This window comes from Trachypithecus francoisi, unplaced genomic scaffold (genome assembly GCF_009764315.1).
Source record: "Trachypithecus francoisi isolate TF-2019V2 unplaced genomic scaffold, Tfra_2.0 Lachesis_group6, whole genome shotgun sequence".
Lineage (NCBI taxonomy): Eukaryota > Metazoa > Chordata > Mammalia > Primates > Cercopithecidae > Trachypithecus > Trachypithecus francoisi.
In genome coordinates, this window is record NW_022681471.1 from 49,532,609 (window position 1) to 49,558,567 (window position 25,959).

At 44.2% G+C, this 25,959-nt stretch overlaps 2 protein-coding genes and 1 pseudogene across 5 annotated transcripts; 1 reads left to right on the forward strand and 2 right to left on the reverse strand.

Annotated features, from left to right (window-relative positions):
- Nucleotides 1-4,922: 4,922 nt before the first annotated feature.
- Nucleotides 4,923-6,049, reverse strand: LOC117077702 (annotated as a pseudogene).
- A 6,516-nt stretch (nt 6,050-12,565) lies between these two features.
- On the reverse strand, nt 12,566-14,521 carry LOC117077585. 4 transcript variants are annotated; one of them, XR_004434805.1, is made up of 3 exons: nt 13,222-13,362; nt 12,973-13,024; nt 12,566-12,786 (listed from the first exon to the last, which is right to left on the reverse strand). XR_004434805.1 is itself a non-coding variant. In XM_033201275.1 (3 exons), the coding sequence occupies exons 1-3, from the start codon at nt 13,850-13,852 to the stop codon at nt 12,773-12,775; spliced, it is 552 nt and encodes a 183-aa protein (XP_033057166.1). In that variant the 5' UTR covers nt 13,853-14,521; the 3' UTR covers nt 12,566-12,772. The 4 variants fall into 4 exon arrangements, 2 of the variants coding, with proteins under 2 accessions (XP_033057166.1, XP_033057167.1); XM_033201275.1 differs by lacking the exon at nt 13,222-13,362 and adding an exon at nt 13,394-14,521 and having other exon boundaries at nt 12,946-13,024; XM_033201276.1 differs by lacking the exon at nt 13,222-13,362 and adding an exon at nt 13,394-14,515.
- SLC25A53 (solute carrier family 25 member 53) lies at nt 13,734-25,081 on the forward strand. The gene is made up of 2 exons (XM_033201274.1): nt 13,734-13,865; nt 22,547-25,081. Exon 2 carries the CDS (start codon nt 22,578-22,580, stop codon nt 23,499-23,501), a length of 924 nt encoding a protein of 307 aa, XP_033057165.1. The 5' UTR covers nt 13,734-13,865; nt 22,547-22,577; the 3' UTR covers nt 23,502-25,081.
- Nucleotides 25,082-25,959: the final 878 nt, after the last annotated feature.

Genomic DNA, 25,959 nt, shown 5'->3' on the forward strand with positions numbered 1-25,959 from the left:
CGATAAAATGTAAACATTTCAACATTCAAAGGATTTATGATATTACATGCAAAACATTTCCCAAACATGTCTACCTCAGAATAAGTTGTAGCAATTGAACCAAAGATAGGACTTACAAACTTGAGTATTAAGTGTAATGGAAGTAATTGAGCACACCAATGACGTGCCATTCAAAATGGCCAGTCTTGGCAAGGTTACTCCCTGTCAGACCGTTCAGGTAAAGCAAATTCTCCTGACAATACAATGAAGTTAGTAAAATGGTCCCAGATTATGATGGGGAAAAAAAGTCTTTTTTACCTAAAAAGGTATAATATGGTAAGAAAACCAGTGAGGTAAGCACACACACATGAAATTCTAAACAGTCCTTTCTATAAATTGGGGTACACAAATCCTACTTGAAATTGTAGCAACCAAATCCTGCTCTTGATTGGATGGATGAGGCAAGGGGCATGTCCATATATTCCCTGAATTAATATTCTCAAATCGCCATCATTAAAACATGTAAGCAAACAAACAAACAGCATACAAACACACCAATTTCCTCCTCTACGCCCAGCAGGAACAGCCCAGATAGGCTCTTGTTGGTTCATTCCGTGTCTTGAACTATTTTGTGTCACTATAACAGAATGCCCGAGGCTAGGTAATTTATAAGGAAAAGCAATTTATATAGTGGATGGTTCTGTAGGCTGGGAAACACTGGGATATGACCCTGGCTCCTGTGAGGGCTTCCGTGCTGCCTCATAATATAGCAGATAAGATCAAACGGGAAGAGGACAGGTGTAAAGAGAAACCAAGAGATGTCCTGGCTTTGTAACAACCCTCTCTAGAGGGGAGGAAACTAACGCATTGTCGAGAGAATGAATCCAGTCTCTCCAGAGTGAGAGCTAAGTCACTACTGGGAGAATGGCACCAAGCCAGTCATGAGAGATCTATCTGCCCCTCATGATCTGCCCACATCAGGTGCATTGGGGATCACACTTCAACATGTTTTTGGGTGGGGACAAACAAATCATATCCAAACCGAGGCATCCTCGGTCACCTCCGTACACTTTTGGCCAGTGACTGTGGCTCAGAGACTGTAATTCTGTCATTGGTTGAGCCAGTGGAGACAGGAGTGTGAACAAAATTTCTCTGAAAAGGAATTTGGAGGAGAGAGCACTTTTGCCAGTGAATACTCGGCAATCATGGGAGAGGCTGTCTTGGGTGTGAAACCAATTGCATTGAAGGGAGTGGTAGGGTTTAATAGTGAGTGGTAGGGTTTAAAGTTCATTCCCTCTGAACTCCTTAATAAAGCCCATTTATGCAAACGAAGGATTGAAATCACTGAGTTCTGATAGGCCTGCACAGCTGAGCTCAGATTGGTCAATGATGCTGAGCCCTGATTTGTTGATAGAGCCTAGCTCTGATTGGCTGGTTCTGGTGTGCTCTGGAAACCTCAAAGTTGAACAGAGGTGTGAGTTTTCTGGGAACTCAGGGTACATGTGTGACCTCTAGTCAGCAAATGGCCGCTTGGCTCCATTGAATTTAGGCCCAATTAGCCACTTGTGATCCATCTTAATTAAAGGATTGGTTCTTTGACATTCAAATATGTGTCCAGGGGCGTGAGCTGCTGTCATTGGATTCTCCCATCATCTCAGTGATGCAGAGTAGCTTTATTTAGTCTTATCTAGTTTCTTTAGTCACCAAAATAAGCTTTGTCAGTATGAGAATGGTTCTGCACATTCTCTGATTTTTTGTTACTCATGTTTGCTGATGTAGCCCATTACCATTCCTTCTTGCATCTCAGATTATCTTTTTGTGATCACTTTCCATCTGCCTAAAGTATGTTCTTCCTGCGTTCTTTGAAGGTGAAGTTCACTGGTGTAAGTAAACACTGATACTTTTCTAGTTAGAAATGTCTTTTCAGATTGGGATCCACAGGAAGCAGACTCTGAGATGGATTTTAGTGTGCATGACATGTACTTAGAATTAACCCCTGAGGAATGGAAGGGAGGGAAGCAGGAGTGGGCACAGAGAGAAGTGCACCCATACTGCAGGCCCAACCAAAGCCTCTTTGGATCCCAAGAGGAGTTTTTTTTTGTTTGTTTTTTGTTCTTTGTTTTTTTTTTTTTTTTTTTTTTTTTTTTTTTTTTGAGACGGAGTCTTGCTCTGTCGCCCTGGCTGGTGTGCAGTGGCCGGATCTCAGCTCACTGCAAGCTCCGCCTCCCGGTTTATGCCATTCTCCTGCCTCAGCCTCCCCAGTAGCTGGGACTACAGGCGCCCGCCACCTCGCCGGCTAATTTTTTGTATTTTTAGTAGAGACGGGGTTTCACCGTGTTAGCCAGGATGGTCTCGATCTCCTGACCTCGTGATCCGCCCGTCTCGGCCTCCCAAAGTGCTGGGATTACAGGCTTGAGCCACCGCGCCCGGCCCCAAGAGGAGTTTTGAAGGTAAAATGGCCAACCAGAATTATTCCACCTTGGGCAGAGCAAGCCAGATGTTTGTGCCTCCTCTTGAATCAGTCCTTGAATGTGGTTAATCTCTGCAAGTGCGTGACCTTGGGCAAGGCAGCTCCTGCAGCTCGGGTCATACCTGAAAGAATGATGGCTGATAACTGGCATCCGACTGCTGTCCCAGCAGCTGAAGCAGCAAATCTGTCCTTGAAGGGGGTTCGGGGTGGTCTACCTGCATGTCTGTCACAGCTTACTTCTTAAACGATGTTTGGCTAGGAATGCAACTCTAGCATGACAGCTATTTTTTCCTCAGTGCTTCTTTTTGGCCTCCATTTGTTGATGTATAGATGTCTGCAGTCTAACTTGTACTCCTTTATAGGCAATGTATCTATTTTATGCTATTATGATCTTTGTTTATCATTATGCTGTAGCTTTACTATGATGGGTCCAGGTGTGCTTCCTAAGTTTAGTGAATCATTTATCTCCCTAACTTTGGAAACTTACCAGCCATTTATTTACCAGTTTCATTTCTATATTTCAGGAATCCTACTTGGATACACTTTGAAACAAGAGCAAACCGAAACACAATATACTTCAAATAGTTTATTGAATATACAAACTATAATAGTTCAAATCTGAACACTGGTACTTTTCCTCTTGAATTTCAACCAAGTAAAAAAGAAAAGAAAGAAAACTCCAGGTATTAGAGCTACCTGACAAAAACTCATGCTGAACCTGATCTTCCAACTGACAGTAGAACTGAAACTGATGTGTCTGCACAGATGCCAGGGCTATGTGGGTGGCACAAGTATGTTATAGCAAAAGAACAGGAACCAACTGTTAATTTATCCACAATTAGGGAGCTAATTGACTTTACCACATAAAATGTTTCATGTGAATTCTACAACAATACTGTGTTATGTATAAAATTAAAAAATTTTTTTTGTTTTAATGGAAAAGCTTTACACAAACAAGCCATTAGCTCATTTCAAGAAAAAAAAAAACCTAAAAATTAGTTTAAGGTCTTTGTTTTAAGTCAACTTAAGTTATAGATATATATATTTTTTCATTTGCAGTAGATATTTTCTTCTTTCTTTCTTTCTCTTTCCCTCTTTCTTTCTTTCTTTTTCTTTCCCTCTCTTTCTTTCTTTCTTTCTTTCTTTCTTTCTTTCTTTCTTTCTTTCTTTCTCTCTCTCTCTCTCTTTCTTTCTTTCTTTCTCTTTCTTTCTTTCATCTTTCTCTTTTGTGCTTTCCACTTTCTGAAGCTTTTTGATCCATTCTTCAATTCACATTCTAAAATACTTGTATTGGGTGAAAATGCATAGTACAAAAGTTGGTAATTTCCATCCATTATCTTTGTGGCCTATAAAACTGGAAATTGATGAAGAAAAAAAACCCTGCTGATCAAGTTTGAACCCTCCTACAGAAAGGATCTGAACAACTGGGTGGCAGAAGAAATTCTAGCAATTAAGTATGTGGAACACCCTCAGAGAGACAGCCTGGACCTGCGTGGAGAAGTGCATTACCCCAACCTCAGCTTTGAGACGATGGAGCTGGATTTTGGCTGCAGCCTGAATGATACTGAGGTCATTCGCTAGGTTACCATCACCAATTGCAGCCCCTTGGTCGTGAAGTTCCGCTGGTTCTTCTTGGTGAATTATGAGGAAAATCAGATAATGTAGCACTGGCATAGAACTCCCACAGAACTCTGCTGTTCATTTATTTTCTCTTTCAGGCTTTTCACTAGGTTTTCTGTATTCTGTGTACTCATCATTCATGAATATTTTCATTTTTGACAACTAATTACTGAGAGAATTAATAAGGGGCTTAAAATCATGACTCATTCTAGGTTTCCTAACAGGAAACCTAGATAAAGCATCTTTGAAAGTCCCAATCACCACTGAATTAAGAAAACAATATCCATAAGCCCATTTTAATTTTGAATCTAGTGGTAAAATCATTAGAATTTCATCACTAAAAAATAAAGTATTTGTAGAGTTTTTTTAAAAAACACCTGTATTAGCAGAGTATTCACATAGCACAAGTTAAGTGAGTAGTGTGAGAACACAGTAATACTTGCTAACATGCCATATACAATGCATTAAAAGTTGCTATATGTAACAATGAGATCACCCATCCCAACCCCTCCTCACTGAAAGCTGTATAACCTCTTGCAGAATGTCAGTGCTTCAAATCTTAGCATAACTTGAGATAGTAGCGTGCTGCCTGGTCCCTTTAAATCCTTTTTCCTATTGACGGGTTCAGTTGTTTTCCTACTGTAAGCGGGAGGTTTCTGTCAGCATCTCAATGCATTTAGTTCATTCTCACTGACACATGGGATAGGGAATTTATTTCCAGTAAGTTTCATTGCTTTCTTATGTGCATTAAAATGTTTTAAAGTCTTCTTTGACTTTTCTTGATGACTTCCCTTGCAAGTGTTTATGTCAGTACTACCACTCACAGTCTGAAGTCCATGGTGGGGCTGTCATTTTATTTTTCACATGTCAATAGTCTTTCTGTTCTTATAGTTAGTTACTCGAAGGGCAATAGCAGAAGGCTCACTGACAACCGCTACTTGGGTCACTGTCTTGTGTCATCTGCTGGTTTCTCTTCTACCAGCTGCAGTCTCCACATCATCTTTCTACTGGTTTTCCACTGCTTCTGATTTAACCTTTTATGACTGCACTGATAACTTCAAGAAAAGTCTGGCCAGATGCCTGTTGAGTAGGCAGTGATAGTCCCATTAAAGGTGTACCATGCACTATTGAAACAGTGGTAAGTGCTCTCACAGCCAGGGGGTCTCCAACGATGTTAATGACTTAGAATTGACTTCGTCTGCTACTTACACTGTGCAGACTTGGATGTGTAGCAGGGATGGTAATGAGTTTGGCAGACTGGATGGTGATTTTGTCTCCGTTTTCAGTAGAAGCTGGCATCCCAGTAGGGTTTGCCTGAATGATTACCTTTGGTGAGGCTGCTTCTATTGGACTAGTGGTGGTTATTAATGGTGCACCGGCAATAACTGACTCAACTGCCATAGTTGAAATTTTCTGATGTCGTGGCTGCAGGTACTTGCATTGCCCCACGTACTGTCCTTGGAGCTGCTGCTGTTGCTGATACAGATTTGGTAGTAGTAGGAGACCTGGAGGAAGCATGGTCACCAGGGGAAATGATATTCACAACTCCAGGTACAACCTTCTCTGCTCTGGAGCAGTTTATAGGAGATGAGTTATTTCCACCAAGGACAGAAGTTGCTGCTTTCAGGACACTCTCTGCAGACAGTGACACTCGTTCTAATGACTTGCATCAGAAGCTGCTGCTAAACCTTCATTACAAGTCTGGCATTTGTCATCATCTATGACCAATCTGTTTGAGGGCATATCCTTGCACTGATATACAAGCCTCTGTCCTTCAGCCTTTTCAAAAATTTCCTTACGGTAATAAGATCTAAAAGCACATCCCCTGGCTTCATAATTCATGTCTGGCTTGTTCTTACACTTTTCCCAAAGCTTACAGATAGTGTTTGAATACAGAGGCTTAAATATGCCTTTTTCTCCCTGAGCCCATGTAATATACCTGGACAAATATTTTTCAACATTGAGGCTTTGCCAGAGCATACCAGAACCAGACAATCAGAGCTAGGCTCTATCAACCAATCAGGGCTCAGTGGCATTGGCCAATCAGAGCTCAGCTGTGCAGGCCAATCAGAACTCAGCAATTTCAATCCTTCGTTTGCATAAATGGGCTTTATTAGGAAGTTCGGAGGGAAAGTTTACTATTAAACCCTATCACTCCCTTCATCGTAATTGGTTTCATGCCCAAGGCAGCCTCTCCAGGGATTGCCAAGTGTTCACTGGCACAACAAGAGCTCTGTCCTCCAAATTCCTTTTCAGGGAACTTTTGTTCACACGCCAGTCTCCACTGGCTCAGCCAATGATGGAATTACAGTCTCTGAGCCAGAGTCACTGGCCAAAAGCGACTTCCAATTTGGAGCCGGGGGTGGGGGCAGGTGGCGTGTGGTGTCCTACCCATTTTTTGTGCATTCTTTTCCGTGAACCAAACATTGTCAGCTCTCATATATCTATAGCGCAGTTTGCTCCGAGAGAACGTGGTGGATTTTCCAGTCATGGAGCATTTCTTCAGTTTCCTAAACGGTCACTTTTATTAGTTATTTTTCTAGGTTCTCGTTTATGGGAACGTTTTCGTTTTACTCATAGTTTCCTTTTTCACTCTCATGCTCTCTCGCGTGTACAGTGGGATTTTCCTGACTTTCATTGTGTGTGATGTGGCAACAGATCACGTCCAGAAGCAGTTACAAGAATCCAGCTGACTTTTCCTAGGTAAGAAGTCTAGGGGATTTTCAATTATCTAAAAAAAAGTCGGCCGGGCGCGGTGGCTCAAGCCTGTAATCCCAGCACTTTGGGAGGCCGAGAAGGGCGGATCACGAGGTCAGGAGATCGAGACCATCCTGGCTAACACAGTGAAACCCCGTCTCTACTAAAAAATACAAAAAATTAGCTGGACGAGGTGGCGGGCGCCTGTAGTCCCAGCTACTCGGGAGGCTGAGGCAGGAGAATGGCGTAAACCCGGGAGGCGGAGCTTGCAGTGAGCTGAGATCCTGCCACTGCACTCCAGCCTGGGCGACAGAGCGAGACTCCGCCTCAAAAAAAAAAAAAAAAAAAAAGAAAGTCGATCACCACTCTACGGCTTTAGAAAAAATATTTTTCATATGTGTTTGTAATTTATGTTAACATGAGGTGATAGGTTTGTTTTTTGTTTTGTTTTTTTTTGTTGTTTTTTTTGTTTTGTTTTGAGATGGAGTCTCGCCTTGTCCCCCAGGCTGCAGTGCAGAGGCGTGATCTCGGCTCACTGCAACCTCATCCTCCCGGGTTCACACCATTCTCCTGCCCCAGCCTCCCGAGTAGCTGGAACTACAGGCGCCCGCCACAACGCCTGGCTAATTTTTCGTGTTTTTAGTAGAAACGAGGTTTCACCGTGTTAACCAGGAAGGTCTCGATCTCCTGAACCTTGTGATCCTCGTGACTCGCCTCGGCCTCCCAAAATGCTGGGATTACAGGCGTGAGCCGCCACGCCCAGTCGTGATAGGTTTTTAATTACTACTTTAAAGTAGATTTTAAGATAAATTCATCAAAATTTCTGTTCTAATAATTTTGAAGTAAATATTGGCAGATAAAACTTACAGAAAAGATTTTGGGGTTCCTACTAATTTTTAGAAGTGTAAAGTTGTCCTGAGAAAAACTGTTCTAGATATTTAATCATTTGCAAGAGAATCAGATCAGTTGAAAACACTTAGCCCCCTTTTCAGTGGTTAAGCCTTTTTAAAAGTCCAATGCCCAGTATTCATCAAGACTTTGAAATCATACCACTGATAGAAAGCTTTTTTGTCACCTTCTTGACCCTCATAGGAATGACAGTAGCATTTCATCCTCAAACATGGTGTTGGGCTTTTGTTTGAGGTCAGTAGCATCTTTTCTTTTCTAGGCATTTTAGGTAAAGTAAGAGATACCAAATATTCACACATGCCATTTTAGCAACCTTTGAGATTTACATTTTAAAAAACATTTCTTGGTTTATTCATATAAATCATGTTTATAGATTTTCTAATATTAAATCATACTAGCTTTCTGGGAAAGAAATTCCTTCCTGTGCGTGGCTTCCCTAGATATTAATTAGGTTCCTTCCTATGCCTCATCATGGTGAAATTCTTGACTGTGCACGGTCACCAAGTGGTTAAGCTCGGGTTTCTCATGACTTTCATACCCTTGGCCACTTGCTTCCTTCAAAAGTCCCCAAGGCACCACTGTGTCCTGGGGGACTTCAGGTTCCCAGAAGCAGCCTGGATCCAAGGCTCAGATGGGCTCCCTCTGCAGCAAGAACCTGGGCTGTGGTGTGGGACAAAACAGGGGCTAGGGAAGTGCGCTGGACCCCTCGAAGAGCAGTTCCTCCACCTGTTTTTGTCTGAGTCTCCAGCTCTCCATACCACTCACATTTCAGGCACAGTTGTGCTGAGAGAGCAGGCTGTACTCAACCCTGCCCACCCTCAACTATGGCAAGCTATGCATTCCAGGCATTCTTCCACCCCTGGAAGATACAACCACATATTTGGCCCGCTAACTTTTCTAAGGTTTTAGATTCTCAGCTATCTACACACAATGGCCAAAGAGCCTCACATGCTCCCGTCGCAGATGGAAGACAGGAAATCAAAAGACATCCAGGGAAGGGAAAAGGGTCAATAAGAAATTGGTACTCACCAAAAGTCACACAAACATTAAGCCATGAAGGGATGGTTTCCTGATCAGGAATGCAACCCATGATGTCGAGGTGAAAGCTCAGAATTTGAACTCAAAAGCCGCAAGGTGAAGTGGCCTTTGTTTTTATTCTCACAGGGGCAGTTTGAGCAGACACAGGAATTTAACTTTCTTTAGGTCAGAGTTTTTTGCTCTTTACTTTTGTCAAGAAGAGTTTTAAGGCTAGCTGTCACACCATTATGTGTCTTTTTATACATTTAACCTTTCTATCAATCTGTTAGAATAAGAAATCTTTAAAATCTTTTTAATAAAATTGAAGAGGTTAATTTAAGGGGTCGATTTTTTGGCCATTGGCAATTATAATTCTTAATAGTGTACTGAATTTCAATAGTGACTGGATGCAATAGGCTCTTCAGAGAAGAAGTAATCCCAAAGATTCCCCCTGTTCCCAGACATAGGCTAAGACAACAAATGACTCCTGGGATTGCTGTTTACCAGCATTCACTAGCTAGACCAGCGGTCCCCAACGTTTCTGGCAGTGTCTTGGAAGACAATTTTTCCACGGACCGGCATTGGGGGAATGGTATTGGGATGATTCAAGGGCATTACATTAATTGCGCACTTTATTTCTATTATTATTACATTGTAATATATATTGAAATAATTATACAACTAACCATAATGTGGAATCAGTAGGAGCCCTGAGCTTGTTTTCCTGCAACTAGACGGTCCCATCTCAGAGTGATGGGAGAGGGTGACATATCATCAGGCATTAGATTCCCAAAAGGAGTGTGCAACTGAAGATCCCTCGCACGTACAGTTCACCATAGGGTTCTCGCTCCTATGAGACTCTAATGCTGCTGACTTGAGAGGAGGCGGAGCTAAGGCGGTAATGCCAGTAGTGGGAAGTGCATGTAAATATAGATGAAGCTTCTGCTGCTCGCCTATGTTCACCTCCTGCTGAAAGGGCCCAGTTCCTAACAGGCCACGGACCTGTACCGATACCTGGATTATGGGTTGGTGATCCTTGCTTGAGGCAATAAAATTTGAGATGACAAAAGCCCCTTATGGATGGGACTTCTTACGACAAATCCTGCCGAGAGCTTGGCACATTTGGAACAAAATAAAATCTCTCCACTTCCCAGCGAAGAGATTTGTTAGACCAGACACCTGCTGTGATCCAAAAATCACTTCCCCTGGATGGTGGCAAGCAAGAGAGAGTGCTTCCTCTTGCTCACAAATCAAGCTCTCAAGAACACAGATCAAGACGAGAGGGAACTTTATCCTGTAACCCTCTCTATGAACAACACAGAAAGACAAAGTCAAAGGAATACACTGTTTCTGGCATGAAAGTGATCAAAAATATGAATATTCATACCACAAAGTAGTGTAAGGTGTACCAGATTCGCTACAGCTAGACTAGTCACACAAAAATCTTTTTCTCCTAGGCATGAAACCTTGTAGAGGAGACAGAGAGATTTGTTTTGTACCATCTGTCCAACTGGGTTGTACACAGAGAGAACCTGGGGGCCTGACTGGTAAGAAATTCTTGCCCTTTTGCCAGCTTGTCAGATGACTGCATTCCCTTAACTGCAGGTTCCAGAAGAGTGGAGTGGCTTTGGTGACCCTTCTTGCTATACCAAACTGTGTGAAGGTTTGCTAAGAAATCAACTCATGAAAGGCAGATTAACAAGAGAAAACGCATACAAGGCCAGGTGCGGTGGCTCACGCCTGTAATCCCAGCACTTTGGGAGGCCGAGGCGGGCGGATCACGAGGTCAGGAGATCAAGATCATCCTGGCTAACACGGTGAAACCCCGTCTCCACTAAAAATACAAAAAATTAGCCAGGTATGGTGGCGGGCACCTGTCATCCCAGTTACTTGGGAGACTGAGGCAGGAGAATGGTGTGAACCCAGGAGGCGGAGGTTGCAGTGAGCCGAGATCGTGCGACTGCACTCCAGCCTGGGTGACAGAGCGAGACTCTGTCTAAAAAAAAAAAAAAAAAAAAAAAAAAAAAAAACGAATTATTTAACATATATACACTGCAGCCTTTGGAACAAAGACAGAAAGGCACAGGGTAAATTGTCTATTCATATGCTCAGGTTCAACAAAGTATGGGCAGCCCTGTACAAATATGATGGTACAAAAAGGCTATGACCTAATGCTAATCCGGCAGGGTTTGTTTGTCTAGACTGTGCTTGGCTTTGGTGAACACACATTTCTTCCTCCTGGGTATGAGGCACGACCCTCTCTGTAATGGGGTCTTGTGACCTGCAGTCAGACAAGGTAGGTCAGATCATTTCTTCATGGCCAGTTTTACACAAAAAAAGGTGGAGGAAAGTATTTTTAGGCTTTGTTACTATCTTTAGAAAAAAAGGCTTCTGGTTTCTAGGACCCACCTTGGGGAGGAGGGATTCTGGTCTGTTACAGTTGGCTCTCCAGGAAGAATGGGGCTGACAGACAGGGGGACCGAGGACCTCAGAGAACATATTTTACATCCGAAACTACTTCTGGGGCCTTTATTTTGGGGTATTGTGCTCTAAGCCCCAACAACAGAAATCAGCTGCATGTGAAAGTTCATCACTTACAATTTTTACTTTCCTCAAAACACTAAGAAAACAATACAGACTAATCCTTTGCCACTGTAAAACTAAGATTGCCTGTCCTCAAGCTTCCAGTAACATCTTCCTAGTTTCCGTCTGATAACTCACCACAAGCACCTTTAACACTCATAGTTCTAGCAACATATCGGTGATCATGATATATGTATTCTCTAAGTCAGAGATCCTTTCTCTGTAGTGAAGAATTCTTCTCTTAACCCTCAGTTGAATTGCATTTGGTGTCCATATTTCCCCCAGCTGTCTCCTAAAGGCCCTCTAGGCTTCTTGTGCCATGCATGTCAAAATGCTTCCAGTCTCTATCCATTATCTAGTTCCAAAGCTGCTTCCACTCTTTCAGGTGTTAGCTATCAGATCTGCTTGGCAACAGAATCCCTATTAAGTTCGCTCTGTTAGCCTGACAATGTACCACAGACCTGGGTGGCTTAAACAGTAGACATTAATTGTTCACAGTTCTGGAGGCTGGAAGTCCAAATCAAAGCAGCAGCCGGATTGTTTCCTTCTGAGTAGTAAGAGGGAAGGATCTTTTCCAGGGATTTTTCCTCAGCTTGTAGATGGCCCACTTCTCTGTATGCTACTTCACATTTTCTTCCCTGTATGCATGTTTCTTTGTCTGAATTTCCCCTTTTGATAGGCACAATGCATGCTAGCCATTTCGGGTTAGAGCCCACCCTAATGAATGTAATTTAACTTCAGTATCCCAGTAAAGAACCCATCTTCAAGTAGGAGAGAGATGAGGGGTCAGGAGTCCAACAGAATGTATTTGGTGTTTTTTTGGGGGGGGGTGGGGGACACAACTGAACCCATAGGACATAGAAATCCTGAGTTGTAGGTGGGAATATCTCCTGCCTCTTCCATTATGTTAAGAAAACACTGCTGACTGATGAAGGGAAATAAGGTAACTCCTACCATCTTTTTTTCAAGACTACTTGAAAGTTGAGTAATTTTATACACACACATGTGCACACACACACACACACACATAAAATCTGGTTTATTCCATTAAATTCTCTCGGTATAATGAGAGTGAAAAAGCTAACGGACATTGTTAGAGATATAATGTTGATCTGACTAATCCTTATAAAGGGAAACCTAGGAATATAAGAGACAGAAATGACCATATAGTAAAGGGATTAAATGGAAAATTATTAAATGAAAATCATTGCTGTCCTTGAAGCAAGTTGAGCTATAGATATATTAGAGTTGACAATGTTTAGTTCTTGGAAAAAGAAAGCATGAGGTAATAAGAACCCATTAACCTCATGGCCTCAGGTCTCTATCACACCCCCTTGTCAACGTTTACCCCGTTATTTCTCAGATTCTTACATGAACTCGGAAACTAGCGTTCGCCTTTATTTTACTTGCAGCCTCTGCAACAGGTGCCTGCCGTGAGAAAATTAGCCTCTGGGGTAGAGTCGACTTTTGTCCACTGGGGGTCGCAGATCCCAGTCCTCAGGGCCTCAAGACTGTGACGCGAAGGAAGGAAAGGAAGGATTGGAAGCAGCCTCATCTGAAAACCTGATACCTCCACTCCACCGCCTCCACTATCGCCAGGCGGAAAATTCCCTCTCCCATCTTCTGAACGCAAGCCATAGTGCCTCCTGCACCCCTCTTACCCCCCTTACATTTCCTCCGGGAGACCCTCGCCCTACCAGCTCTGCAATCCGCCGCACAGAACTCAAGTTCGGATTCGGCTTTGATGACCTGCCAGGGAGAAAGGGACTAGAAGTTGGATAACCTCCCACCCCCATATTCCTTCCCAGGAAGAGATAAGGAGACGCAAAAGGGGTTCAAGACAGCTTGCGATCGTCTCCTCCCGCCCCTTGCCACCTCCCCGAACACCTGCCCTCCCGCCCGACAACACCCCGCCCACTTCAGTCCAGGCAAATCCTAAATCCTACCCAGTCGGCAGCATCCAGATGAACCACAACTCCTTCCTCAGCGCAACCAGGCCATGGGAGTGCTCCATCCCCTACCTCGCAGTTACTGATTCTCCAAGCCAGGCGCCGCCCAGTCCTGGCGGGGCTTCCGCCACTCCTCTCCGCGCCGGGCAATCGCGCGCTCTTTCTTTACCTGCGCTCCATTGTTGGGCAGCTTATGCTCCCCAGTGGACAGCTCTGTTTCGCCTTCCGGTCCCCGTAGCTCTTCTGGGGAACAGGATCGCTGGCGCCTCCTGGGCCGATAAACGACCCGGGGCTGCCCGGCCCAGCGAATGTTTCGCACGACCGCCCAGTGACAGGTAGCCGAGTCGAGGCAGCGCGGTTCCCAAGGCAGCCACGGCTGCGCCCACCCTGCAGTTCGAAACTCCGGGCAGTCGCGGTTGCTTTCAGTCTCTGCCCGTTGAGACAAAAGAGCGTGACAAGACGCTCGACGCGGCCAATCACCGGAGCGAGGGGGCTGCCTCCCCGCGCAACCTCTGGCCCCGAAGCTACTGCTAGCAAGACTCGAGAGCTGGCGGGCGGGGGCTGAAGCCGACAGGCGCGGGAGCCGGCGCGGCGTCAAGTGGAGCTCGGACGCACGGACCAGGCCCATTTTCCTTTAATCTGTGAGTTTGCTGCTACCCCATCGCTTCCCTTCTCCCCATCCCCTTCCGCCTCGGCTCTGCTCCGGGCTTTGAGACCGGATACCTTAAACACGAGGTGGGACAGAAACCAAGTGAACAACGAGAGTTCCTCACCTTTGTATAGGGGGAAGGGGGAAACAGCATTTACTGAGTGCTTTCTGTGTGCGGATGCGCCTGTACGGACGTCTCCTTTCTTATCAGCAGCCGTGTGAGGGAGGTAGCAGCGTACCCATTTAACAGGAAAGGACTGAAGCACCCAGGCAGTACAGTTAGGAAGTGCAGAGCTAAGAGCTCACACCCAAGTCGACATATCTGGCTTCAAAGGCTGCCCCTTGCCAACACTCCTCTATTCTGTTAGATTAAGGGATAGTGGAGAAAAACCAAGGCCAGGATGGGAGGACCAACTTGGGACTGCATAGAATTAGTGAGCAAGAACCGTTATCTCCATTTCACAGATGAAGAAACTGAGCCAAAGACAGAGAGGTTAAGCGTCTTGCACTGTATCCTGCAGCAAAGAAGTTATAGCATCCAATTTAGCACCTGTATGTTGATCTCTAGATGCTAATTCTTTGCCCTGCAGGGTTGTCTGAAGAGCATTTTTGCACAGGTAGTCTCAAACCATCTCAACAGCAGTCTCGATGTGATGATAGTGCTGAGGGAGGGGGTGAGGAGGTAGTGGGGAGAGGGCTGAGGGAAGATGAAGGCAACCTTTATGGTGCCCATTGTACAGAAGAGGAAACTCTTCTTGGCACTCTTCTTTCGTTAGTTTTTTTTTTTTTAATACTTTTTTTATACTACAAAAGCTGCCTGTTTTATAAAAGCAACATAATTTCGACAGCCCTTTGTGACCCCAAGGGAGGCAAGGCTCAGAGAGGTAAAATGACTTGTCTGAAATTACAAGGTGAAGTCAAAATTTGGACCGAATCTCTGAATCCAGAACTCATACTATTAACTAAAGTATGAGTAAAAAGTGGGCTGCCTCAGAATCATTTTGGAGAGCTTGTTATAAATGCAGATTCCTGGGCTTTACCCCTGAGGGATTTTGATGTACTAGGACTAGGCATGAAGAGTGTGATTGTAGTTTTAACCAGCCCTGTAGTTGATTCTGAGGTGTAGAGAGATTCGTGAACCACTGTTCTAAACACCACCATGTGATGCTGAAGGTTATGAGTAAATGGGCCTGTCATCAGTGTATCTGTCCATGGCATATCTGTCATGAAATATAACTCCAGAGCACAGGTTCCTACCCGCGGTCCTTCCTGGAATTGTATGCAAAGAATCTGGACTCCGTACATTCTTCCGAGTCCACAGCTTTGCAGATTTTCAAATGGGTCTGTCATAATGTCTTCCTTCTTCAAGCCATGCTTGATGAAGTGTGAGAAATAAAACCCCATTTAAACTAACCCCCAGACCACAGCTCTCTGTTGCTGATATAGCTCTTTCATTTCCGGCTCAAGGACAGGTTGCTAGGTTGCCCTTCTGTGAGCTCTTCAGGGGACTTCTCCTTTGCTGGATTTGGCATCACTGGCCCCAGAAAAGGAGCAACTCCATGGAAACGGCATGCAGGGTTGTCCAAAGTGAATGGCCATGAAGGCAGTGGCTGGAAAACCTGCTCCATTTTTCCCTGACTTAGAGAGCAGGTATTACTTCCTTTAGGTATAGTGTGGCTAGGAGGCTCCTGTGGGGCCTGTTCTTGATTCCTGATGCTTGGAAGCAAGTGAACAGTCTGATACCCTTCTGCTGCCGTTGGCTTCATCTTCAGCCTGCCAAGGCACTTCACTCACTCATTTCCACCCTCTTATTTACAACTCCAAGATCTAGAGTTCCCTGGAGTAAACAATACATATTTGGAGATGAAGCACCTTCCATCTCAGGATTGTGGACTGTGGATGGAACAGTGGGATAGTGGTGGTGGAAGGTGGAAAGTGTGGATGTATGGAGAAGGCAGGTTGCTCACCTCGCACACTCAAGGGTGATGCTGGCAGTAGCGCTTAGGTTTCCTTCAGACTTTTGCTTCTGCTCCCCTGTCCCATGACATCTGACTCTTGCCTCCCAGAAGACTCTTGTTCAGTGTTTAAATTGGCTTCATCACCAAATTAGGTATTTGCAGCTGGACTTGGTAGGAGTGGAATCACATAAGACCAAGAATAAGTCTCAGAGCTCGGACAAAAATAGTGACAGGAAATGGACTGTGTAAAGGTGCCAGGGTTGGGCTACTGGAACAAAGCGAGGGACTCTTCGTGCAGGGATGGGGGCGTATTTGCAACCTGGCTCCAATTGAATACAGGACATCCTATCTCTGGCCTCATGTGTGTGAGTGTGTTCCAACTGATGGCTCCAATGAGACCACATTTTGTAATTTTAACACATAAACCTTAAAAGCTTGAAGGTTTGGAGATAAAGCTTTCAGCTGAAACAATAATAGCTGCCTTTGGCTGCCTTCCTCCTTTGTGCCAGGAACTTTCTATCTGTTATCTCATTTAAGCTTCTGAGCAACACTGTTGAGATAGCCATTGTATCCTATTTTGCAGAGAGGGAAACTGAATTTCAGGGACGTTAAGTAACTTGTGTTAGGCTTAAACTTTTGAGTGGAGGCACTGGGACTGCAAGCCAGGGATGTCAAACTCCAAAGCCCATGAAAACTCTTCTTTGTTGCCTTCCAAAAAAGTCTAAAATGCATTCTGCAGATGACCTAGTTCATTAGACCAATTGCGGCCTTTAGAATAATTTAGTTGTTATCTTGCCTTTATTCCTATTATCTCTTTATTTTTTTATTTTTTTATGAGACGGAGTCTTGCACTGTCGCCCAGGCTGGAGTGCAGTGGTGCGATCTCGGCTCACTACAAGCTCTGCCCTATTATCTCTTTATTTATTTATTTATTTATTTATTTATTTATTATTAGTGTTATACTTTAAGTTCTAGGGTACATGGGCACAACATGCACGTTTGTTACTTATGTATACATGTGCCATGTTGGTGTGTTGCACCCATTAACTGGTCATTTACATTAGGCATATCTCCTAACGCTATCCCTCCTCCCTCCCCCCACCCCACAACAGGCCCCAGTGTGTGATGTTCCCCATACTGTGTCCAAGTGTTCTCATTGTTCAGTTCCCACCTATGAGTGAGAACATGTGGTGTTTGGTTTTCTGTCCTTGCCATAGTTTGCTGATAATGATGGTTTCCTTCATCCATGTCCCTACAAAGGACAGGAATTCATCCTTTTTATGGCTGCATAGTATTCCATGGTGTATATGTGCCACATTTCTTAATCCTCTATCATTGATGACATTTGGGTTGGTTCCAAGTCTTTGCTATATTGAATAGTGTCACAATAAACATACGGTGCATGTGTCTTTATAGCAGCATGATTTTAATCCTTTGGGTATATACCCAGTAATGGGATGGCTGAGTCAAATGGTATTTCTAGTTCTAGATTCTTGAGGAATCGCCACAGTGTCTTCCACAATGGTTGAACTGGTGTACCGTCCCACCAACAGTGTAAAAGTGTTCCTATTTCTCCACATCTTCTCCAGTACCTGTTGTTTCCTGACATTTTAATGATTGCCATTCTAACTGGTGTGAGATGGTATCTCATTGTGGTTTTGATTTGCATTTCTCTGATGGCAGTGATGATCAGCATTTTTCATGTGTCTGTTGGCTGCATAAATGTATTCTTTTGAGAAGTGTCTGTTCATATCTTTTTGCCCACTTTTTGATGGGGTTGTTGATTTTTTTCTGTAAATTATTTAAGTTCTTGTAGATTCTGGATATTAGCCCTTTGTCATGGTAGGTGCAAAGTTTTCTCCCATTCTGTAGGTTGCCTTTTGACTCTGATGGTAGTTTCTTTTGCTGTGCAGAAGCTCTTTAGTTTAATTAGATCCCATTTCTCAATTTTGGCTTTTGTTGCCATTGCCTTTGGTGTTTTAGACATGAAGTCCTTGCCCATGCCTATGTCCTGAATGGTATTGCCTTGGTTTTCTTCTAGGGATTTTATGTTTTTAGGTCTGACATTTAAGTCTTTAATCCATCTCGAATTAATTTTTGTGTAAGGTGTAAGGACAGGATCCAGTTTCAGCTTTCTACATATGACTAGCCAGTTTTCCCAGCACCATTTATTAAATAGGGAATCTTTTCCCCATTTCTTGTTTTTGTCATATTTGTCAAAGATCAGATGGTTGTAGATGTGTGGTATTATTTCCAGGGCTCTCTCTGTTCCATTGTCTATATCTCTGTTTTGGTACCAGTACCATGCTGTTTTGGTCACTGTAGCCTGTAGTATAGTTTGAAGTCAGGTAGCGTGATGCCTCTACCTTTGTTCTTTGGCTTAGGATTGTCTTGGCTATGCGAGCTCTTTTTTGGTTCCATATGAACTTTAAAGCAGTTTTTTCCAATTCTGTGAAGGAAGTCATTGGTAGCTTGTTGGGAATGGCATTGAATCTATAAATTACCTTGGGCATTACAACCATTTTCACAATTTTGATTCTTTCTATCCTGAGCATGGAATGTTCTTCCATTTGTTTGTGTCCTCTTTTATTTCATTGAGGAGTGGTTTGTAATTCTCTTGAAGAGGTCCTTCACATTCCTTTTAAGTTGGATTCCTAGTATTATCTCATTTCTAAAAATGAAATTACGAATATAACTTATGGAGCAACTTATATACCAGGTGCTGTGCTAAGCACTTTCCATACTTTGTCTCATGCATCCTTCATGACAATGATTTTACATATAAAGATACTGAGGATCAGAGAGGTGAAGAACTTGGCCAAGATTATAAAGCTAGGAAGTGACAGAGTGAAATTCAAACCCAGGGCTGGCTGAATTCAGAGCTCATGTCTGTGCCCTAGGACACAATGCAGTGGGGAAGACAAATGTGGTCCTCATTCTAAATGGGCTCCTCTCTGTCAACTACTGCTCTATTTTCTTCTCACCACATGGGGTAGGCCATCCCCATGCACAACTCACACTTTTAAGCCTATGTGACTTAGGTCACTTTCTCAGCCTAGAATGCTTGCTCTCACTCCTCTACTTAAGCTACTCTACTCAGTTAAGGACTGTGTCATATGCCCCTTCTCAGAGAAGTTTCTTGGGTGCTCCTCGTCCCAGGAGGAATAAATTTCTCTTGTCTTTTTGCTTCCACCTTCATTAGTGTACCCTTTATTTTGTCTTTCTGTAGAGTTTAGCTCATTGTTTACCTGTCTCCTCTACTAGATTCCCAGGCACTTGAGGGCAGACACCAAATTCTATTCACTCTAGCTCCATGGTGGTTTACCCACAATGATTTAGTGGATGATCAATACATGTTTGTGAGCTGACCAAAGGACTGGCTGAGAGGTACCCTGAATGAACAGACAAATACATTCATTTGTGGCTGGATCCTGGGGCAGTTACACAGGCTACCCATGTGGACTAGACTGGCTGGGAGAATCTGGAATCCCCTGGGCTCATTTTACTAGGCTGTAAACATAGGAGGCAGGTCAGGGTACAGGTGGTATCTGCTCAAGGCCAACTCTAGGTCCATTCTGTGGTCTGTACTTTGAATTCATGTCAAGGGGCCAGGCTCTCCTAGATTATTTATGTTGCGCCTTCCCATTCGTGGAAGAAAGGGCTTCTCTGCCTCCCTTAGGAACACAAGTTGTGTTCCTACATGCCTCTTTATCTGCTTCTGGCTGTCCTGAGAGTGTCTGGAAAGAGCATGTGCTCTGTGGAGACAGATAGTGAGGTCCAGAAGCATCTTTTTTTTTTTGATATCTTTTATCGAGGCCACCGTGTTATGGATTCTCAACCACTTTATCTCATTTTATGTGTTAATCTCTGCCACAATGTTTTGAGGTGGGTCTTAATGTCCCTGTTTTGTAGCTGAAGAACCTGAGACTGAATGAAATGTCTTGCCCGAGGTCACGCAGTTAAGTAAGTGGCAGAGGCAGAATTCAGTCTTGGGTCTGTCTGCCCTTTCCAAAGCCTGGCATCTTAACAGAAAATACATTGGAGAAACATGATCTTCACTCCCATAAAATGGAAAGGATTGGATTTATACAATGGATTACATATTTAAGGCGAGATGTTTCTCAATTATTGATCACTTTTAGTCCCCCGCAATGATTTACAAAAATGGCAGAAGGAGTAGGAGATTAAAAGTACAATTCCTCTATCAAATACTGGACTACTGGCCTGAATGCCCCCATATCAACCCCCTCTGACAGATATGGTATGGAGATGACTACAAATTATTTTGCCCTTTCTGCTCCTTTTACAGCTCAAGTGGGTAAGGCTCCAAGATGTTATTGAATTTCTAAAGGTCACACATCAAGTTAATAACAAAACTCGCTTAGAATGCTAGTATCTCATACTACCCCACCTGCTTCCTGGCCTTTCTAGGGTAGATGCAATAGTTGGGAGTCCTTGCACTGCCAAATCCTAGCCCAGTTTTCTTTCTGCTAAATCACACTACCTTATGGCGTCAGTGAACATATGTTTATAAATGGTAGGGAGGAAATGGAACATTATTGCACTCTGAGGTAGAAGAAAGGACAAATATTTACCTCACCACCTGTCCTTATTTAGGTGAAGGTAAGACTTTGGAAAGAAAATCTTTGGTAGGAGAGCTGAGGACTGTTGGGGGCTTCTGTGGATTTAGCGGCCTGGGTATCTGGGAGGAGTCCCCTTTGGCTCTGGAGATATGGAAGTGGGGCTGCCAGGGGCCAGAGGTGCCCCAGAGGGATGCAAATAGTGGGCCTCTTGAACTTTTACTCCTGTTCATTTCTCAGCTAAACGGTAAGAGGCAGAGGGGCCTTCCCAGTGTACTGGCCATGAGCATTAAGGAGGCTGAGGCTTAAGGCCATCATGGAATACGGAGGACGGGGAGGTGGTGATGGGCCAAGCGCAGGAGGCTAAGCCTCCATATCTCTCCACCAAGAGGTGAGTGTGGCTGGGAGTGGTGGTAAAGTGAGATTGTGGGAAAATGGATGGAGCAGGGGGGTATGAATGAGATTGTGGGGATATGGATCGAGTGGGGTGGGGTATGAATGAGATTGTGAGGATATGGATGGAGCAGGGGCATTGAATGAGATTGAGGGGATATGGATGGAGCGGGGGGTGGGATAGAATGAGATTGTGGGGATATGGATGGAGCGGGGGGATAGGAATAGGATTGTGGGGAGATGGATGTAGCAGGGAGAAGGGGCTAGGGAAGAGCAGAGCTGATGGGAGTGATTCTGGAAGGAGTAGTACGCCAAGGTGGATTCTTGGCCTGGCAGCCCTGGGAAGGCTGCACTGGGCTTCTTGCAGTGTGTGGCTTCTACTCCTCCCTGGGGACCTCATCCTGGACTCTGTGGTCCTTCATCGGTCTGCTAGCTTAATTAGAGTCCCAACCTTCACGCCCCCCACCACATAGCCCAGGGTTCTGAGGGAAACCTGTGGGTCTGCTGTTCCTGCCAGGCTTCTTGTCCCTGTCTGTGTAGATGGAAGCCCTCCATCCTGGCCATCACGCCCCTCCCCCTCTTCCCTGTCCTCCTGCCCCACACCCACACAGCTCTGTGCTCTTTCCCTGAGGTGCCAGCTCTGGCTGCTGCACACCCTGTCTCGTCAGCCCAGGGACCCCCTCTTTCCTTCCCGGCAAACTTCCTCAGATCTGCTCTGAGCATTCATTTTTTTTCTATCCCAAAGTTCCTTCATATGTCCTGGCTTCCAAGTTGCTTCTCATACTAGCCATCTGCTTCTTGGCCTTTCTTGGGTAAGGAGAAATAGTTTGGGGTCCTTGCACTGCCTATTCTATCTAGTACAGTGGTTCTAAGCCAGGTTTTGCCTCCCAGGGGACATTTGGCAAGGTCTCAAGATATTTTTGGTCATCACACTGTGTAAGTCACCACTGGTGCTACCGGCACGCACTGAGCCGAAGCCAGGGAGCCTCTGAACATCCTCCAATGCACAGGACAGGCGCCAAGAATAAAAAATTATCCTGCTTAAAATGTCAGTAGCACCGAGGTTAAGAAACCTTGCTCTGTTATATAGCTACAGGTCTTCAAGGTTAGGCTTAGAAGTTGCCAGGTGCTGAGTCTTTAGGCACCGAACTTCCAGAAGCAGCTGCTCTTTCCTTTTCTCACTTGCTAGAGGGGGGCTGGGCGTTGCCATGAAACAGCTACAACTTGGGCAGGAATCTATGGAGAGAAAGGCGAGGGGAGATTCCCCCTCCCCAAATTTAATACCAACTTTTAGAGAAAGCATTGCACTTCAACTGTTAAATGCCTTTCTGCCTCTACAAGATAGTGCCAGATTTTTTAAAAAACAGAATAGTAATGTATTATTCAAGTAGTTTATAAAATGCAGTTTCATGTCATGAAAGTTGATGCATTAAGTTTTGGAGTCTTCCCCTCCTCTATTTCATGTTTTTCCGTTGTAATCCTTTGAATATTGGAATATTTGCTGTGTCAGCAAAATACTGTAGTGGTGACTCTGTCCAGAAAAACTGATTGCCTTTCTTTTAATTTAAAGTTAATTAATTCTTAATTTCTTAAGGGTGTGCTTATATAGCAGAAACTGGCTCAATGAGTTGCTTGTTTCCGTCGACCTGAGTTTCTTAGGGTTCATTTCTAATTAAGCAATGAAAATGCTTGCCAACAGAATTAATTGGTCAGTCTAATCTCTTTTTTTCCACCCTTGCCAGTTTCTTCCATCTGCACCCAGTTGTCTTCAGCATGGGGGAGCAGAACGACTCTCCTGGGAAGGAGCTTCAGCACAGGACACGAGCAGAGGCTCCAGGAAAGAAAAGCTGGCATTCCCAGGCCTATGCCCTTGGGGCCGTTTCCAATTTTATGTCTACTTTTCTGACCTTTCCTATCTATAAGGTTGTGTTCCGGCAACAGATCCATGCCATGGCAGTGTCAGAGGCTGTGAGACAGCTTTGGCACGAAGGTCCTCAATACTTCTACCGGGGAATCTACCCTCCTCTTCTCTCCAAGACGTTGCAAGGGACTCTTCTGTTTGGGACTTATGATAGCCTGCTGTGCTTTCTCTCTCCTGTTGGGCCACACACCCTGGGACACCGCTGGGCTGCAGGGCTCATGTCTGGCGTGGTGGAGGCTGTGGCACTCAGCCCCTTTGAAAGGGTGCAAAATGTGCTCCAGGATGGTCGCAAGCAAGCTCGCTTCCCCAGCACCTTCAGCATTCTCAAGGAATTCAACTCTTACGGGCTTTGGGGGCGGCTGTCACTAGGTTACTATCGTGGTTTCTGGCCTGTCCTGGCCAGGAACAGCCTGGGGAGTGCTCTATATTTTTCTTTCAAGGACCCCATCCAGGACGGCCTGGCAGAGCAAGGCCTGCCCCATTGGGTTCCTGCCTTGGTGTCTGGTAGTGTCAATGGAACAATCACCTGCCTAGTTCTGTATCCTCTGATTGTGCTGGTTGCTAATATGCAGTCCCATATTGGATGGCAGAACATGCCAAGCCTGTGGGCCTCTGCCCAGGATGTGTGGAACACTCGGGGTCGAAAGCTGCTCCTGATCTACCGTGGAGGCTCCCTGGTCATCCTAAGGTCCAGTGTGACATGGGGCCTCACTACGGCAATCCATGACTTCCTGCAGAGGAAGTCTCGCTCCAGGAAAGAGCTGAAGACTGACTAGCTGCAGAAAGGGTGGCCATGGCAGCTTTGTTATTCTAAATCTTCCCTGGTTGGTTCTATATAGCTTACTTCTTTGGCTCAGTTGCCTAATACAGCCATCCTTTAGCATCTGTAAACTCATTGCATGGGAGAAGTTCCCAACTACCAACCTGTTGAGCAAGGACAAAGCCCAACAGGATTCCTTAGTCAAAAAGAAACGTTTGCCCCAGTCTCTCCACAGCTTCAGTAGCCTCAGCGCCAGGAAGCCTTTAAATAACGTGTAACACAGATTGTCATTCCTTTAAGGAATTCCTTGGCAATAAGTGGAAACTTTAAAAGATGACCTTACTTAGGTACTTTGAGCTCTGGGACCCCTCTAGGTGTCCTCCAGACCAAATTGAGTGGAACTCCAATTTCAAAGAACTATGCTTTACTTTTAGGATGGGAATGCCATAAAACTTCTCAGATGGCTACATTTTCATGATATTGTTCACTGCCTCTACCACCACCTCTCACTTCTCAAGGCTGTGGGTCCTGCTTTCAGGGTAGCAGCTGTGACTGGAAATCCCAAATTAGGCTTGCGTGAACTCATCAGGTACCACAAGAACTAGTGGGGCTGGAGATGGGAGTGCGAAGAAGTGTGGCCCATGGATGGAAAGGATAAAACTTCGAAAGAAGAGATTTAATTACATGCAAAATAGAAACATTTGCTATAGTCTGCTTGGTGTTATTTGCTAGGACATTTCTGACAGCAAGGTGATAACATTGCCTAGAAACCATTTGAGTTTCCTTAAGAAACCTGGAAGTGAAGTAAGTGACCATACCTTTTCACAGATAATTGCATATTTTGTTGATGTGGTAAATGTAGTTAGTATGACATAAAGATCAGAAATCTTAGCCTGTCATTCACAGCCTTTCAAAATATGGTCCTCATATAACTTTCAACATATTGTCACTCCACTTACATAAACCCCAAACACTAGCCATAATGAACTCATGTTCTCTCCCCAGACATTCCATGAACTTTCCCATGACCATACTTTGGCCCACACTATTCTTTCCACCTGCAGTGCCCCTTCTTCACATGCCAGCCTACCAAAATCCTTCCAGCTCCTCAAAGACCAGTTCAGAGATCCCCTTCTCTATGGAGCCTCTTGATTTCCCCCAACTGAATGCGACATTAGTCTCTGTGATGCCCCTTTCTAACAGCACTTCATACGTGGTACTGATTCTATTATGTCACTAATCTCATGTGACTCTGTTCTTGTATTCTTCAATACCTCCTACTAGACCATAGAACTTATTGAAAGCAGGGATTCTTGTATGCATATTTAAATCTTCAGTTGTGCCTAGGTGCTCAATAACATTGGTCGAATTATTGAATTGATTATCAACCTGTGATGTGGTATATCCTCTGGGTGCTGTCCCTTGTACACGAAGATAAACTTATTGACTCACTGTCAGCAGGACACAAGCCTTTGGGCTGTGTTTTTGTTTTCTTTTAATAGCGGATTTAGTTTTGTGCTAATGATAATGATGCTTCTACGGATGATAATACTAATACTAATAATAATAATAATAATAAATTACTTTCAACTGGAACATTTGATGAGTTTGTGTTACTGATGGCATGTTTGCTATTAGCACCAGTTCAGGAACTGAAATTTCACAAACAGATTCACAATGTATAACTGTCCTATTTGTTTCAACTCTGGGATTTTGAGGATTTCCAAGATGACATGTGTTATAGTTTCCCCCTACAGATAATTTTGTATTTTTAGTAGGGATGGGGTTTCTCCATATTGATCAGGCTGGTCTCGAACTCCCAACCTCAGATGATCCACCTGCCTCGGCCTCCCAAAGTGCTGGAATTATAGGCGTGAGTCACCGCGCCCAGCTTCCATATGAAATTCAGGGTAGTTTTTTTCTAATTCTGTGAAGAAAGTCAATGGTAGCGTGAAGGGAATAGCATTGAACCTATAAATGACTTGGGCAGTATGGCCATTTTCATGATATTGATTCTTCCTATCCATGAACATGGTGAACATGGAATGTTTTTCCATTTGTTTGTGTCCTCTCTTATTTCCTTGAGCAGTGGTTTGTAGTCCTCCTTGAAGAGGTCCTTCACATCCCTTATAAGTTGGATTCCTAGGTATTTTATTATCTTTGTAGCAATTATGAATGGGAGTTTGCTCATGATTTGGCTCTCTCTTTGTCTATTATTTGTGTATAAGAATGCTTATGATTTTTGCACATTGATTTTGTATCCTGAGACTTTGCTGAAGTTGCTTATCAGCTTAAGGAGTTTATGGGCTGAGACCATGGGGTTTCTAAATATACAATCATGTCATCTGCAAACAGAGACAATTTGACTTCCTTTCTTCCTATTTGAATACACTTTATTGGTTTCTCTTGCCTGATTGCCCTGGTCAGAACTTGCAATACTATGTTGAATAGGAGTGTTGAGAGAGGGCATCCTT

What these genes read in the sequence shown, in the direction of transcription:
- SLC25A53 (XM_033201274.1), top strand. Translation starts at nt 22,578, where the DNA reads ATGGGGGAGCAGAACGACTCTCCTGGGAAGGAGCTTCAGCACAGGACA.
- LOC117077585 (XM_033201275.1), bottom strand. Translation starts at nt 13,852, where the DNA reads ATGGGCCTGGTCCGTGCGTCCGAGCTCCACTTGACGCCGCGCCGGCTC. An exon ending in TGCCCAACAATGGAGCGCAG is followed by an intron (nt 13,025 to 13,393) that starts GTAAAGAAAGAG and finishes TCTCCCTGGCAG; the next exon opens with GTCATCAAAGCCGAATCCGA.